The 12,531-nt window shown below is 40.2% G+C and overlaps 1 protein-coding gene across 2 annotated transcripts in view; it reads left to right on the plus strand.

The window, feature by feature from the left end:
• Window positions 1-12,531, plus strand: part of FNDC3B (fibronectin type III domain containing 3B) — a 326,828-nt gene that overhangs the window by 218,759 nt on the left and 95,538 nt on the right. For both annotated transcript variants that reach the window (XM_081829673.1, XM_081829674.1), the window contains exon 7: window positions 11,352-11,410. In XM_081829673.1, the coding sequence (XP_081685799.1) occupies window positions 11,352-11,410 (59 nt within the window). The remainder of the gene's footprint in view (window positions 1-11,351; window positions 11,411-12,531) is intronic.

Here is a 12,531-nt window from a genome sequence, read left to right on the forward strand (position 1 = left end):
CGTTTTGAGTTAATCTTTGACTGGTGGGAGATAGGGGTCCAATTTCATTGTTCTGCTTGTGTTTCTCCAGTTTTCCCAGCATCATTTGTTGAAAAGACTACCCTTTCTCCACTGGGTATTCTTGTCTCCCTTGTTAAATAATAGTTGGCCATATATGCCAGAGCTTAATTCTGGGCTCTCTAATCTGTTCCACTGGCCAATGTATCTGTTTTTATGACAGTACCATTCTGTTTTTACTACTATGGTTTTGTGGCATAGTTTGAAATTTGGAAGTGTAATACTTCCAGATTTGTTCTTTTTTCTCAGGATTGTTTTAGCTACTCGGGATCTTTTGTGGTTCCACACAAATTTTAGGATTGTTTTGTCTCTTTCTGTGAAGAATGCCTTTGGGATTATGTTGATCTATAGATGGCTTTGGGTAGTATGGCCATTTTAACAATATCAATTCTTCTGATTCATAAACATGGGATGTCTTTTGTTTGTGTCTCTGATTTCTTTCAGCGAAATTTTATAGTTTGCATTGTACACATCTTTCACTTCTTTGGTCAGACTTATTCCTAAGTATTTTGTTTTTGATGCTCCTGTGATTGGAATGTTTTATTTCTTTTTCAGATGCTTCCTGTTAGTGTAAACAAATGCAATTGATTTCTGTATTTTGATTTTGTATCCTGCCATTTTGCTGAAGTTGTTGATTAGTTCTAATAGTTTTTGACTGATTGTCCAGGATTTTCTGTGTGTAGGATCATATCATCAGCAAATAATGACAATTTTACTTCTTCCATTTCAATTTGCATGCCTTTTATTTCTTTGTCTTGCCTAATTGCTCTAGTTTGGACATCCAGTACTATAGCGAATGGGAGTGGTGAGAGTGGGCATCCTTGCTTTGTTCCTGAGCTGAATAATAAACACTTATAATTTGTCTCCATTGTGTATGTTTGTTATGTATGTATGTATGGCCTTTGTTAGGTTGAGGTATGTTCCTTCTATACCCAATCTGTTAAGGGTTTTTGTCATGAAAGGATATTGTATTTTGTCAAATGCTTTTTCTGCAGCTATTGAGATGATTGTGTAATTTTTATCTTTCATTTTATTGATATGATGTATTATGTTTATTGATTTGTGTATGTTGAACCATCCTTAAATCTCAGTGATAAATCCCACATGGTCAGGGTGTATAATCCTTTTAATGTGTTCTTGAATTTGGTTTGCTAATATTTTGTTGAGAATTTTTGCCTCTGTATTCTATTGGAGATACCAGCCTGCGGTTTTCCTGTAGTATCTTTATCTGGTTTTGGTTTTAAGGTAATGCTGGCCTTATAGAGTAAGTTTGGAAGGGTTCCCTCCTCTTCAGTATCTTGGAATAAGTTTGAGGAAGATTGGTATTAATTCTTCTTTAAATGTTGTGTAGAATTCTCCAGTGAAGTCATGTGGTGCTGGAGTTTTCTGCATTGGGAGTTTTTTGGTTACTGATTTAATCTCTTGTGACTGGTCTGTTCAGATTTTCTATTCCTTCCCGATTCAGTCTTGGTATGTTGTATGTTTCTAGAAATGTATCCATTCCTTCTCAGTTATGTAAATTGTTGGTAATTGTTTATAGTAATCTCCTATGATTCTGTGTATTTCTGTAGCATCATTTGTAATCTCTCTTCCATTTCTAATTTTGAGTCTTCTCTTTTTTTCTTAGTCTAGCTGAAGGTTTGTCAATTTGTTTATCTTTTTTTGGAGAACCAGCTCTTGGGTCCGTTGATTCTATTTTCTCATTTCTATTTCATTTATTTCTGCTCTGATCCTTTTTTTTTTTTTTTATATGACAGAGAGAGACACAGCAAGAGAGGGAACACAAGCAGGGGGAGTGGAGGAGGGAGAAGCAGGCTCCCTGCAGAGCAGGGAGCCTGATGCGGGGCTCGATCCCAGGACCCTGGGATCATGACCTAAGCCGAAGGCAGACGCTTAACCATCTGAGCCACCCAGGCGCCCCTCTGCTCTGATCCTTAATATTTCCTTCTTTCTGCTAACTTTGGGTTTAGTTTGTTCTTTTTCTAGTTTTTTGAGTTGAAAGTTGTTTATATTTATTATTTATATATAAAGAGCTATATATAAATAGTTTATTTATGTATATTATATTCTTAATATATGTGTTTATTGCTATAAACTTTCCTCTCATAACTGCTTTTGCTGCAGCCCATAATATTTGATTTGTTGTGTTTCAGTTTCATTGGTTTTGAGATAATTTATTATTTTCATTTTGATTTCTTCTTTTACTCGATGGTTGTTTCAAGTTTGCTATGTCTTAAAATGCCATTTAAGATGGCTGGCTCTTGGGTTGCTTTGTTTTAACTTTAATTTCTAAAAGATTTAGAAACCAGAAATATATACACGTTATTTTTCTTTCTAGTTGCTTTTAAATAAGAAAATCCTTGGCTGATAGTGGCTTTTCACAAATCTGAATAATTTGGATAAATTTTGGATAAATTCTACTTTATGCTACTGAAATCTCTCACCAGCAGTCTGCACATGTTTGTGCTATTGGCCAAGTGACCTTTAGTCAAAATATTTAACAGGTGTTCAAAACAGAAGTCTTAAGGAAGTGGACGAAGGGGCATAGAAAACAGCTTGAAGGGCCTCCCACTGGCTACATTTGGTACAATTTTAGCATTGAAAAGAAGGATTGCAGTGGAGTATTACAATTTTTTTAATAAAAAGAATCCATGAATTCATAGATACTTTAAGAAACTAATAAACATAGAAAGAATGATAGAATTAGGAATATATCACCATCTTGCAACTATTGATATAATAAAATCTTCTGGCAGAGATCATCAGTGTTTAACCATCAGGTGAAAGGAGGAGAATGTACTTTCACTGTGGAGAAACAGGTTACACAACACTGTAACCAGGTGATCACACTGCAGAGCGTCACCAGAAGGTTCCAGCTGGTAATGTCTGCTTCCTCATTGAATGGATGGGAAGTACATCTATATAAAATTCTTGCCAAAAGTTTTAAATTTGAATCTAATTATGAGGAAATAGTCACACAGTTCAGATAGTGCTACATGCTACAAGAAAACTGTTCTAGACTCTTCAAAAATATCTTTAGGGAGACAAAAAAATATAGGGGACGTCTGTTCTGGATTAAAGGAGACTAACAAAACCTGGTATATGAATCCAACATGTGTTCCTTGATTGGATCCTGGATTAGGAGGAAAAACATTAAAGATATTATTGGAACAATTGGGGTAATCTGAATATGGGATGTATATTAGATTCTATTCTATCAGTGTTAAATCTGGTAGTGATGTTATCATGGTTATGTGTGAGAAGGTTCCTTGTTCTTAGGAAAGACATGCTGAAGCTTTTGGGGTAAACTTAAGATCTTGTCATAAGATCAACAACTTCCTTTCAAGTGGTTCTCAAAAACAGCGCGCGCGCGTGTGTGTGTGTGTGTGTGTGTGTGTGTGTGTGTGTGGAGAGAAAATGTGAGCATGCGAGTATAGCAAAATGTTAGCAATTGATCAGTCTAGGTGAAAGGCATATGGGTGTTCATAGTACTAACTCCTTCACTTTTCAATAGATTAAGAATGTTTTATAATGTATATTTGTACAAATCAGGCAATTTCATGAAAATTTTCCCATTTCTAGATTCTCTGGAAAAATGGCAAAATCGGTCAACTTTAGACGAGTGATCCTGCCTGGCAATAATTGATTGCTGTAGCAGCTCCCCCTGTTAATTAGAGGGAGGGCTTTTTCAGTTTTCCACAGTCTTTACCCTTCACTTTTGCCTAATATGTCCACCTTCTTTTACTCATTGACATTACCTGCCTGGTGGCTAATATGCATTTGAATATGTACCTACACATATATCCTTTGCAGATTTCCTGGGTGAGGTCAGTTGTACCACAGGTGGTAAGGACTTTTCCATATGCTAAAACTCTGGGGAATTATTTGGAGCCCTAGCACACGAAGTTAGCTCTGAATTTGATCCCCATATCAGCTGATGAGCTTCACTGGGTTGACTGAATATCCGTCCTCATCCCCAAATGTATATGTTAGTCATGTGGGACATCAGTTAAGAAAATGTAGGTGTAAAAAGTGTTCAAAACTTACTATATAGGTGGTATAAATACTAAAATTCTCTTTCAGATTTAATGTGTTAAAAAATTGTTCTCTCTGGATTCTGCCTGTCAGTTGACACAGTCTTGCAAAAGTTTTAAATAAAGCCACTTGAGAAGTTTTCAATCTGACATGCCAAGTCTTAATGAAAAAACATTTTGTGGAAACATTTACAGATGCCAATGCAGAAAGTAGTGTATAAACTTTAATTACCTTTGTAAGTCGTTCTATACTGTGTTTAAGCGATTGCCTTCCTGTTACACACCCAGGGAGGGTACCAGCTCTAGTTGGATAATCATGGAGTTGAGCCTTCCCCCAAAATAAAAGAGCTATATCTGGCACAGGTTAGGACTCAGCTAGCCAGGGAAATGTCTCAAACACACAGAGGGAGGGAAAGGACAGGACTGCTGTAGGTCAGGCTTGCCAGGCAAGCATATCTATGTGATACTTCATCCATTTTTGAGGGGTTTTCATCCCTGTTTAATGTGATGTTCTTAAAAATACTAGCTGTGTTTGTCCAGTTCCATGTATAAATATGATTTTTGTGAAGTAAACAAGAATTTTCTTTGGGAATTTGACGGAAATGAACATAGAATCTCCTGGTATTTCAGTTAGAACCAACCCAGTTAAGTTGGCATTCCAAGAAAGTGGTTGAGAGATAAACTTTGAGTTGACCTGGGAGTCAACAAAGGGATTGTATCTGGTGCTTTCTCTTTTCATTCAAGTCCCAGACCTAGCATTTCTGGGTTGTCCTCTTCCTACTCATAATGTTCGATAACTCTTGTCCAAAGTGGTCCATTTTTGCCTACGAGGGGATTAATGTGAATATTCCCAGTAGGATTTTGCTCAAATCTTGGGCCAGGAAAGAAAATCATTCTTTCTACTCAGTTCTGGAAATACCAACAAAAGCTCAGAGGAAATCAGCCCCCCACCCCCTCCCCGCCATCCCATTTACATTCTCTGGCCACCCCTCCTCTCCAGCCGGGCACTCCACCTGCAAAAGGAATTCATCTCTCCTCTGCTCTTTCTCTTAAGGCTCCAGAATCTGTTGGGAGCCCAATTTCCCTTGAAAATATTTTCCTAGACTGGAAGGCAACTTCCCACAACATACGTTCCCCTGCCTGCTGCTTTCTCTTTAGTGCTAAGAGTCTGGTATTCCCTTGGCTATCTTTCAGAATTTCCAATAGAGTAACTAACCACTTAACCAGCTAAATGGCTAGAGAGATCTTTGCATTTTTAAGCATCAGGATGATTGATACCTGAAGGTATTTCTGGAATATTTGTCCTTGGGGATTAACTGCATTGTCCCTAGATTATGTAAATGTATTCCTTGTGATTTTGTACATTTTTAATATTTGATTTTAATGCCATTAACTCTAGATTATAATCACTAAATGGAGGTCCTTTAAGCATTTAATACTACTTTTGTATGCATTTATTGATCCTTTTTTCTCCGCATAGGTAATGAAGATAGCGGATTTTTTTTTTTTTTTATTACAAAAGCAATTCAGCAAGCATTCTTAACCAACTGAGCCACCCAGGCTCCCTCAGCAAGCATTCTTAAACCGTCTTACCTCATCCCCATTCATTATTGTTAGCATTGGTAGGCAGTGATTGCATATTTAATCTTCCTCACTATTGCATCATATTTTTCTTTTTCGTCCAAAAGTATTTATTTCCATTCATTTAGTTCTTTTATTGAGTATTTAGTGGTTTTAAGCCTCTTATCCCCAAAATGGGCATGACCAGAAGTTGCATATTTTCCACGCCCCTAGTTTATTATATATAATGTATTAAAGATAGTAGCTAAGTCAGCTCTTTGGCAGATCTGAGAAAGCATATTATGTTATGCCGGGCATATCTGTAAATGAGCCATGCGGATGAGAACTAGACAGAAGGTTTACTGAGAAGCAATGCTGATGTCATTCCATTGGAATGAAGGGGCTGTTACGACCATAAATACATTCTATAGCTAGCAGCTAAGTGTCTAGCTCTATTTCTTTTCTAAGATGGAAAAAATGTGAAGCAAACCAAAGAAGTAAATTGTGTTTATAAAGGGGGATATTTTAATTAGTTTAGGCCTTACAGTTATTCAAACAATCTGAACCTACGGTTCTTTTTGGAGCAAACATGAAAACCATTATTTGTGGAAAGTTTAAATTTCACATGACACATACTCCCTCTATGTGTGTGGGTTGTTGTTGTTTGGTTTGGTTTGTTTTTTTCTTTTAAAAAAACGTATTTGCTTGCTTGTGTATTTTTGTTTTAACTCTCCCTTTGCTAAAAAATGCTTTATTTTCTTGGGAGAAGATTTGTTTTTGGGAGAAGAAACATGTAAGTTACTGAGCTGAAGCCCCCTTCCCCCTTTTTTGGCATTTGCAAATTGGGTGGTTCTCAGCTCATTGGGATGTGTTTAAACCAGGGGCTTCCCTCTTCACTCCTTTTTAAGAAATTACCTGTCCCCAAAGGTGTCTATACCTGCGAAACAAAATGCCCATTCTCTGTTTGGAGCACTGTCAGCGAGTACCCTGTGATCCTTCTCTACTGATCAGCAGTCTTCACTGCAAGGAAAAGGCTTTCAAATATTAAGAAGGTAGTGATGTGAAAGGTGGGTTGTCATGTCCATCCACATCAGCCATGGTGGCAACAAAAAGCAGGTGGAAAATGATTTTAATCTGTTGGCTTAGTTCAGGGCAGCTTCAGTTCGAGGAGAAAGAAATACAAAGTTGACCTCTAAGATTTGCCTCTGGATTAGTTGACTTGCTGCAAACCAGAGGGAAGAAGGCAGGCCTGATAATGAAAAGAACCTCGTCCTACAACCTTGTGCCAGAACCTGGCTTTTTTTTTTTTTTTTTTTAATTCCCACTCTTCTAGGACAATCTGCTTGCTGTTCAGTTGTCACACACCAGATTCTTTAAGGAGGTAAAAACAGAAACAAACGAGACCTAGTTTTCTTTTTAACTTGATATAAAAGATACCCTGGGGGCGCCTGGGTGGCTCAGTCGTCGTTAAGCATCTGCCTTCAGCTCAGGTCATGATTCCAGGGTCCTGGGATCGAGCCCCACATCGGGCTCTCTGCTCAGCAGGAGGCCTGTTTCTCCCTCTCCCACTCCCCCTCCTTGTGTTCCCTCTCTCTCGCTGTGTCTCTCTCTGTCAAATAAATAAAATCTTAAAAAAAAAAAAAAAAAGGTTCCTGAAGGCAGGTCACCAGAACTGTTCTTTCTGGTTTTGTTTATAAATTTTTGTGAGAGCATTAGCAACTGTTTATTTGTCCTTATTCATGAGATGGCATGTGTGTGCGTGAGCATAAGAAAGGGAGAGACAGAGCCACAGAGGAAAAGAAAGGGCAAGCAAGCGAAAGCTTGATCCAAACTCTGGAATATCCTGGATAGCTGAGCTCTGAAGCTGTTTCGTGGAAAGGGAGGTAATTCGTAGACTTCTCTGAGGCAGAGTTAAATCTTGCTTCAGGAGAGGTAGGCCAGGGTCGGAGTGAACTCGGTTATTTAGGTGGTAGAGTTGTGAATTTTGGCATTTCATACCGGATTGCTAGCTTTCATGCGAGAGTTTATTTTACATGCGGTAAGTAACTGTCACTTTAGCTCAGTTCAACGGATTTTATTTTCACTCTTGTGTGTGCACATTTTATGCCTGGCATTTATTTACTCTCTCCTCTTAGTCTGGGGCAGCACAAATGGAAAAGCGTTCAGTAAATGTGGTGTGAATGCATTTTTCTCTTCTTTTTCCGTATTCACCATTTAGACCCTTGAAAGAAAGAAAGAATCCTGTCTGGCTTTGAAACTGCATTTCTCCTGATATAATAGGCCAGTGATTGTCCCGTCACTACCTTTCCTCCCCTTGCCCTGCCCTTTTTATTTTTGATCTTCTCAGAATCCTTTGTTTATTTGGCTCCATTCATGGCCTACTTTTTCTTCCTTTTCTCACATACCTTCCCCCAGATCCAAAGGCCTTTGCTCTATTTATTTGACAGCTTTCTTGGAGATGGGGGAAAAAAAAAAAGAAAGAAACAAGCCCAACAACCTAGGCCCTCTGGTAAGACCTGGGGGTGGTGGTGGGGGGGGCAGTTTCCTGCTGCCACCTTCTTGTTTCCATGCACCCCAGTGCAAACACCCACCACCCTCAGCTCTTCTCTCTCTACGTGCTCTCCCTCGTGACCCCCAGAGCCCTACTCATTTGTCGCCACACAGTCAAGGTTCTACTTGCTTTTGGGCCACACACTAGTCTGTGGCCCCGGGGAGATGGTGTCTGCTGGCTGGGCCTCTGTTCCCTCCTTCATTCCTCCTCTTCATTTCTCAGTCGACAAAGACACCTGCGCGTGTGGAGCTCAGCCCCCAAGGTGAAAACCGTGACGCACAAAATAGACTTCGGTCCTGCCCACTGCTATGAGGTGGAGCGGAGACGGTCCATCTTGCACGGCATGTTGTAGAACTGAGCCAGGGGATGGTGCCTTGACAAGCACGTACCTGGGTGCTCAGGAAATGTCGGCTTCCCTCGCTATAATCGCAGACAGACTGGCACAGTCCAGACCTCCCTTTGGAAGTTGTTTTTATCCCAGTCAGGACCTTTCACTTGTATTTCTGGCTCTTACCTGAAACCCACTCTTTTCTGTTTTAAACAGATCTCCCCCCCCACCACCCCCCATCCAACCTCCTTTCCCATTTTTCCCTTTTCTGTCAAAAGCCTGACCATTTCTCCTGTCATCTGGGTTTGAAAGCTGGCGAGGGGGAGGGGCCTTCCATTTTTGTGGGACAAAGCGTGCCTTTTCACTCCTTTCTTTCATGCCCTATATCTGGTATGTAGTCCTGAGGATTCTTCTTTTGCTGAGCTCTTTAGTTCTTCCCCTCTTTTTTGTTGAATAGGTGATTATCTCCATTCTAGTCTAAACCTTCATTACCTCAAGGATAGTGTCTGGCTCCAGGCTTCTCGTCCTGTGTCAGTGCGGGCAGAAGGAAGCAGTGACCTCCTTCAGCTAGTTGTATGAATGTAGCTATTTATGTGAGTGTTTGTAACCACAGGGTCCAACAAACTCTGGAATAACCAGAGATTCAGAAAGTTTTGTCTTTAACAACTGAACCAGTTCATTTAGTGCAACTGTGCTTATTTTATTTTAGTTTGTTTTTTTACTGACAGGTAGCTTCTCAGATACACATTATTTATAGTTTTCTTAGTAGGAGCTTCCAGAAAGTGTGAGGGTATGTAGGTGTTTGACTTACGGGTATAAATTATTATCTGCATCTTATCGTGAATACATGGTTATAAACGAGGTTGTCATTTGGTCTTTTGAATGTGAAGTTTCTTTCAGTTGTGATTTAAACACCTGTATTGCCACCAGCCCGTTTCTTTTTCTCACCAAAGCAGAGGTAAACACGTTCTACTAAATAGAATGCAATAGGAAAAAATGAACTGATCCTTTTAAAGTTTAGGGTGGTGCCAACTTGAAGTCTTATTGTTCTTTTTTTTTTTTTTTTTAAGATTTTATTTATTTATTTGAGAGAGAATGAGATAGAGAGCATGAGAGGGGGGAGGGTCAGAGGGAGAAGCAGACTCCCTGCCGAGCAGGGAGCCCGATGCGGGACTTGATCCCGGGACTCCAGGATCATGACCTGAGCCGAAGGCAGTCGCCCAACCAACTGAGCCACCCAGGCGCCCCGAAGTCTTATTATTCTTTACGTAGGCTTGGTTCATTTATTAAACAACAAAAATACTCACTATCTGATTCTTTACGGAAAAGAAATTATTTTGAGTCTGTAGCATCATTGCCTTCCTGAAGTGTATATTTTAGCAGGAAAGACAAGTAATAAACAAGGGAACACATGAACAAGAGGATTTTTAGATTGTGGTAATCAGTAGAAAGGAAATAAGTAGGATATGAGAATGACTGGAGGTTGGACAGGGGGTGGGGTTGAGGTGGGATTCTTTGAAAAGGTGACTTCGAGATTAGACCTGAGCGATGAGTATGAACAGCCTGGGGGGAAGAGCTGGGCCTCCTGACCTCTCACCCCCTAGTTCCACTTCCCTCTTCACCTCCAAATGCCTGCTTGTCTACAGGGTCAGCGAGATGTTGGTTCCCAGGTAGCCTTCTAGCATGTTCTCTCGGGTTACCTATACCAGAGCCTATCACATGGAATTGCCTGTTGCTTTCATTTTCCCCCACTAGACTTGAACTCTTTGAGGGTGAGGACATACGCTTGGCAATCATGTAACTCTAGCATTTACATCATAAACTAGGTTTAACAGTTAAATAAATCTGTAAGTTCAAAATTAGATTACATCAAATAGGTTGTGAAAGTCATGGGGTTCCTCTACAAAACATAGTCTTATGTTTAAAGTCTCTTATTTATCTTTTTAAATACACATTCTTCCCTCCCCATCCTCTCTACTTCAAGCACTCTTCCCCTTTTATTTCTAAAACAGTTCTTGCCCCGCTGCAAAATCTCCCCACTTCCCCATCTTACTTAAAGATATCGTCATCCATCCAGTTGGTCAAGCCAAAACCTGGGAAGTATCATTGATTCTTTTCATTCCTTCACCCTTGCTTATCATACCCAATCCTTCAACACCTATGCCTTTAAAACCAGTTCTGTTCTCCCTGTCTTTGCTACCATCCCCAGCCCAGGCGAGCTCTATCCTCCACCCAGACCAGCGCAGCAATGTACTGACTGATCTTTCTGCGTCCCCTCCCATCTTCTGTATGTCCATTATTCATGAAAAGCCAACCAGCTCTTTCCAGACTTCAAAAAAAAAAAAAAAGACCATGTCAGTCCGTCCACATAAACACTTCAGTGGCTGCCCATTGAGCTTAGAATAAAAATTGAACTAAAAAATCTGAACTCACAGCCCCGGATGAATTGGCCACTGTCTCCTCAACGTCATCTCTTCATTGCTCTCAGCTTCTAGCTGCTCCAGTCTCCCCCGCCTTCTTCGTAGGACCTTTTATTTTCTGTTGCCTGCTGCATTGTTAGATGGAACTCGGTGTTAATCTCATCAACTCTGTGAATATGTAGACCGGTATAGTGGCAAGTTAGCCCAGCCACAGTGAAATCCCCACCCCGGCATCATTCCCATTCCCGATTTTTCATTATCCTGTGCATGGTACCAAAAGTTTATGGTAACAGGCAACTGACTTCATGGTAGCTCTAGTTAAAGGCCTTGGAGAAGGAACTGGACAACCTCATTGCCTTCTACTGGTATTAACCGTTCTTTTTTTCTCTTTTTCCATGCAGAATATGAGTTGGAAGTAAAGAGGGTGCAAGACATTCTTTCAGGAATAGAGAAACCACAGGTATGTCTTCTGGATTTCTCAGCATAAATGACACATTCTTAAGCATTTCAAGTGTGCTTTTCTTTCACCACATAGTAGGTAAACAAAAGGGCCCCTTCCTATTGCTGGTTATTTATAAACTATGAAACAGTGTTGGTATTAATGGAGCATGAAAATATAGAACAGCAGTCTTTCTATTCAGTCATAATCCACCAAAATGTCTTCTCTATTTAGATATTCTGAATGCAATTAGGTATTCTTCCCTACGTCCAAGGATACATATCCTCCCCCTCACACCCTCCCCACCACAGGTCCACAGAAGAATTTTCTTTTGGTGATTTCCTTTAACCCGTGTAAATGCAGTAATAATAATTTTTGAAAACCTCGGTGATTCCAACTATTTTTCCAGGTAAATTTCAAAAAGGTATTCAAATATTAGCTGAGAAAAGTAAGTCCAAAATATTGAGTGTAATGGCAAAAAGAAAAATTGGTAGGAATGATGATATTGTGAGGTTTTAAGTTTGACTTTGCCAAATGCTTTGAAATTCAAGTGAAAAATTCAAAATGTTGACTCAGCCTTTCATCTGAGGTGAGAGAGCCAAAGTTCTTTGGCTGTTTTCTGGCCCAGTTGGGAAACCTTGATCCTTCATGTGTTTCAGATACTGAGGCTTTTTAACAGAAGAGTTCACACATGCCTCAGGGTACACAGTTAAGTTTGACTAACCCTAAAAGCGTGAGGAATGTTGGAGGACGGGGCCAGCAGGGAACTTGCAGAGGAGTGGGGCATTGGTGTTGGGTGGTGGAGTCTGTCCTTACTCTGGTAAGGAGCAGGTAGCCATTGTGAGTTTTTGAGCAGAGAAGTTCCATAGTCAGGGCTATACTTTCAAGCTGATCAACCAGTTGACAGATGCACTGGTTTGAGAAGAGGATGAGCCCAGGAAGGCAGGCGTCAGGAATCTGTTACTGTAGTGTGGGTAGAGGCTGTAGGAGGCAGAATTCGGGTGGCGGCCCCGGGCATGGCAAGGAGAGGATGGATACTAGAGCCGTGGAGAGATGTCAGTAAGGTGTTAGAACGTGTCAGATATCTGGTGTCACAGATAGCTGGGCTCTCAGGCTTAGATGCCTCCACTGAGGAGTTGCTT

This window comes from Leptonychotes weddellii, chromosome 1, assembly GCF_054177405.1.
Source record: "Leptonychotes weddellii isolate Sample4059 chromosome 1, ASM5417740v2, whole genome shotgun sequence".
NCBI lineage: Eukaryota > Metazoa > Chordata > Mammalia > Carnivora > Phocidae > Leptonychotes > Leptonychotes weddellii.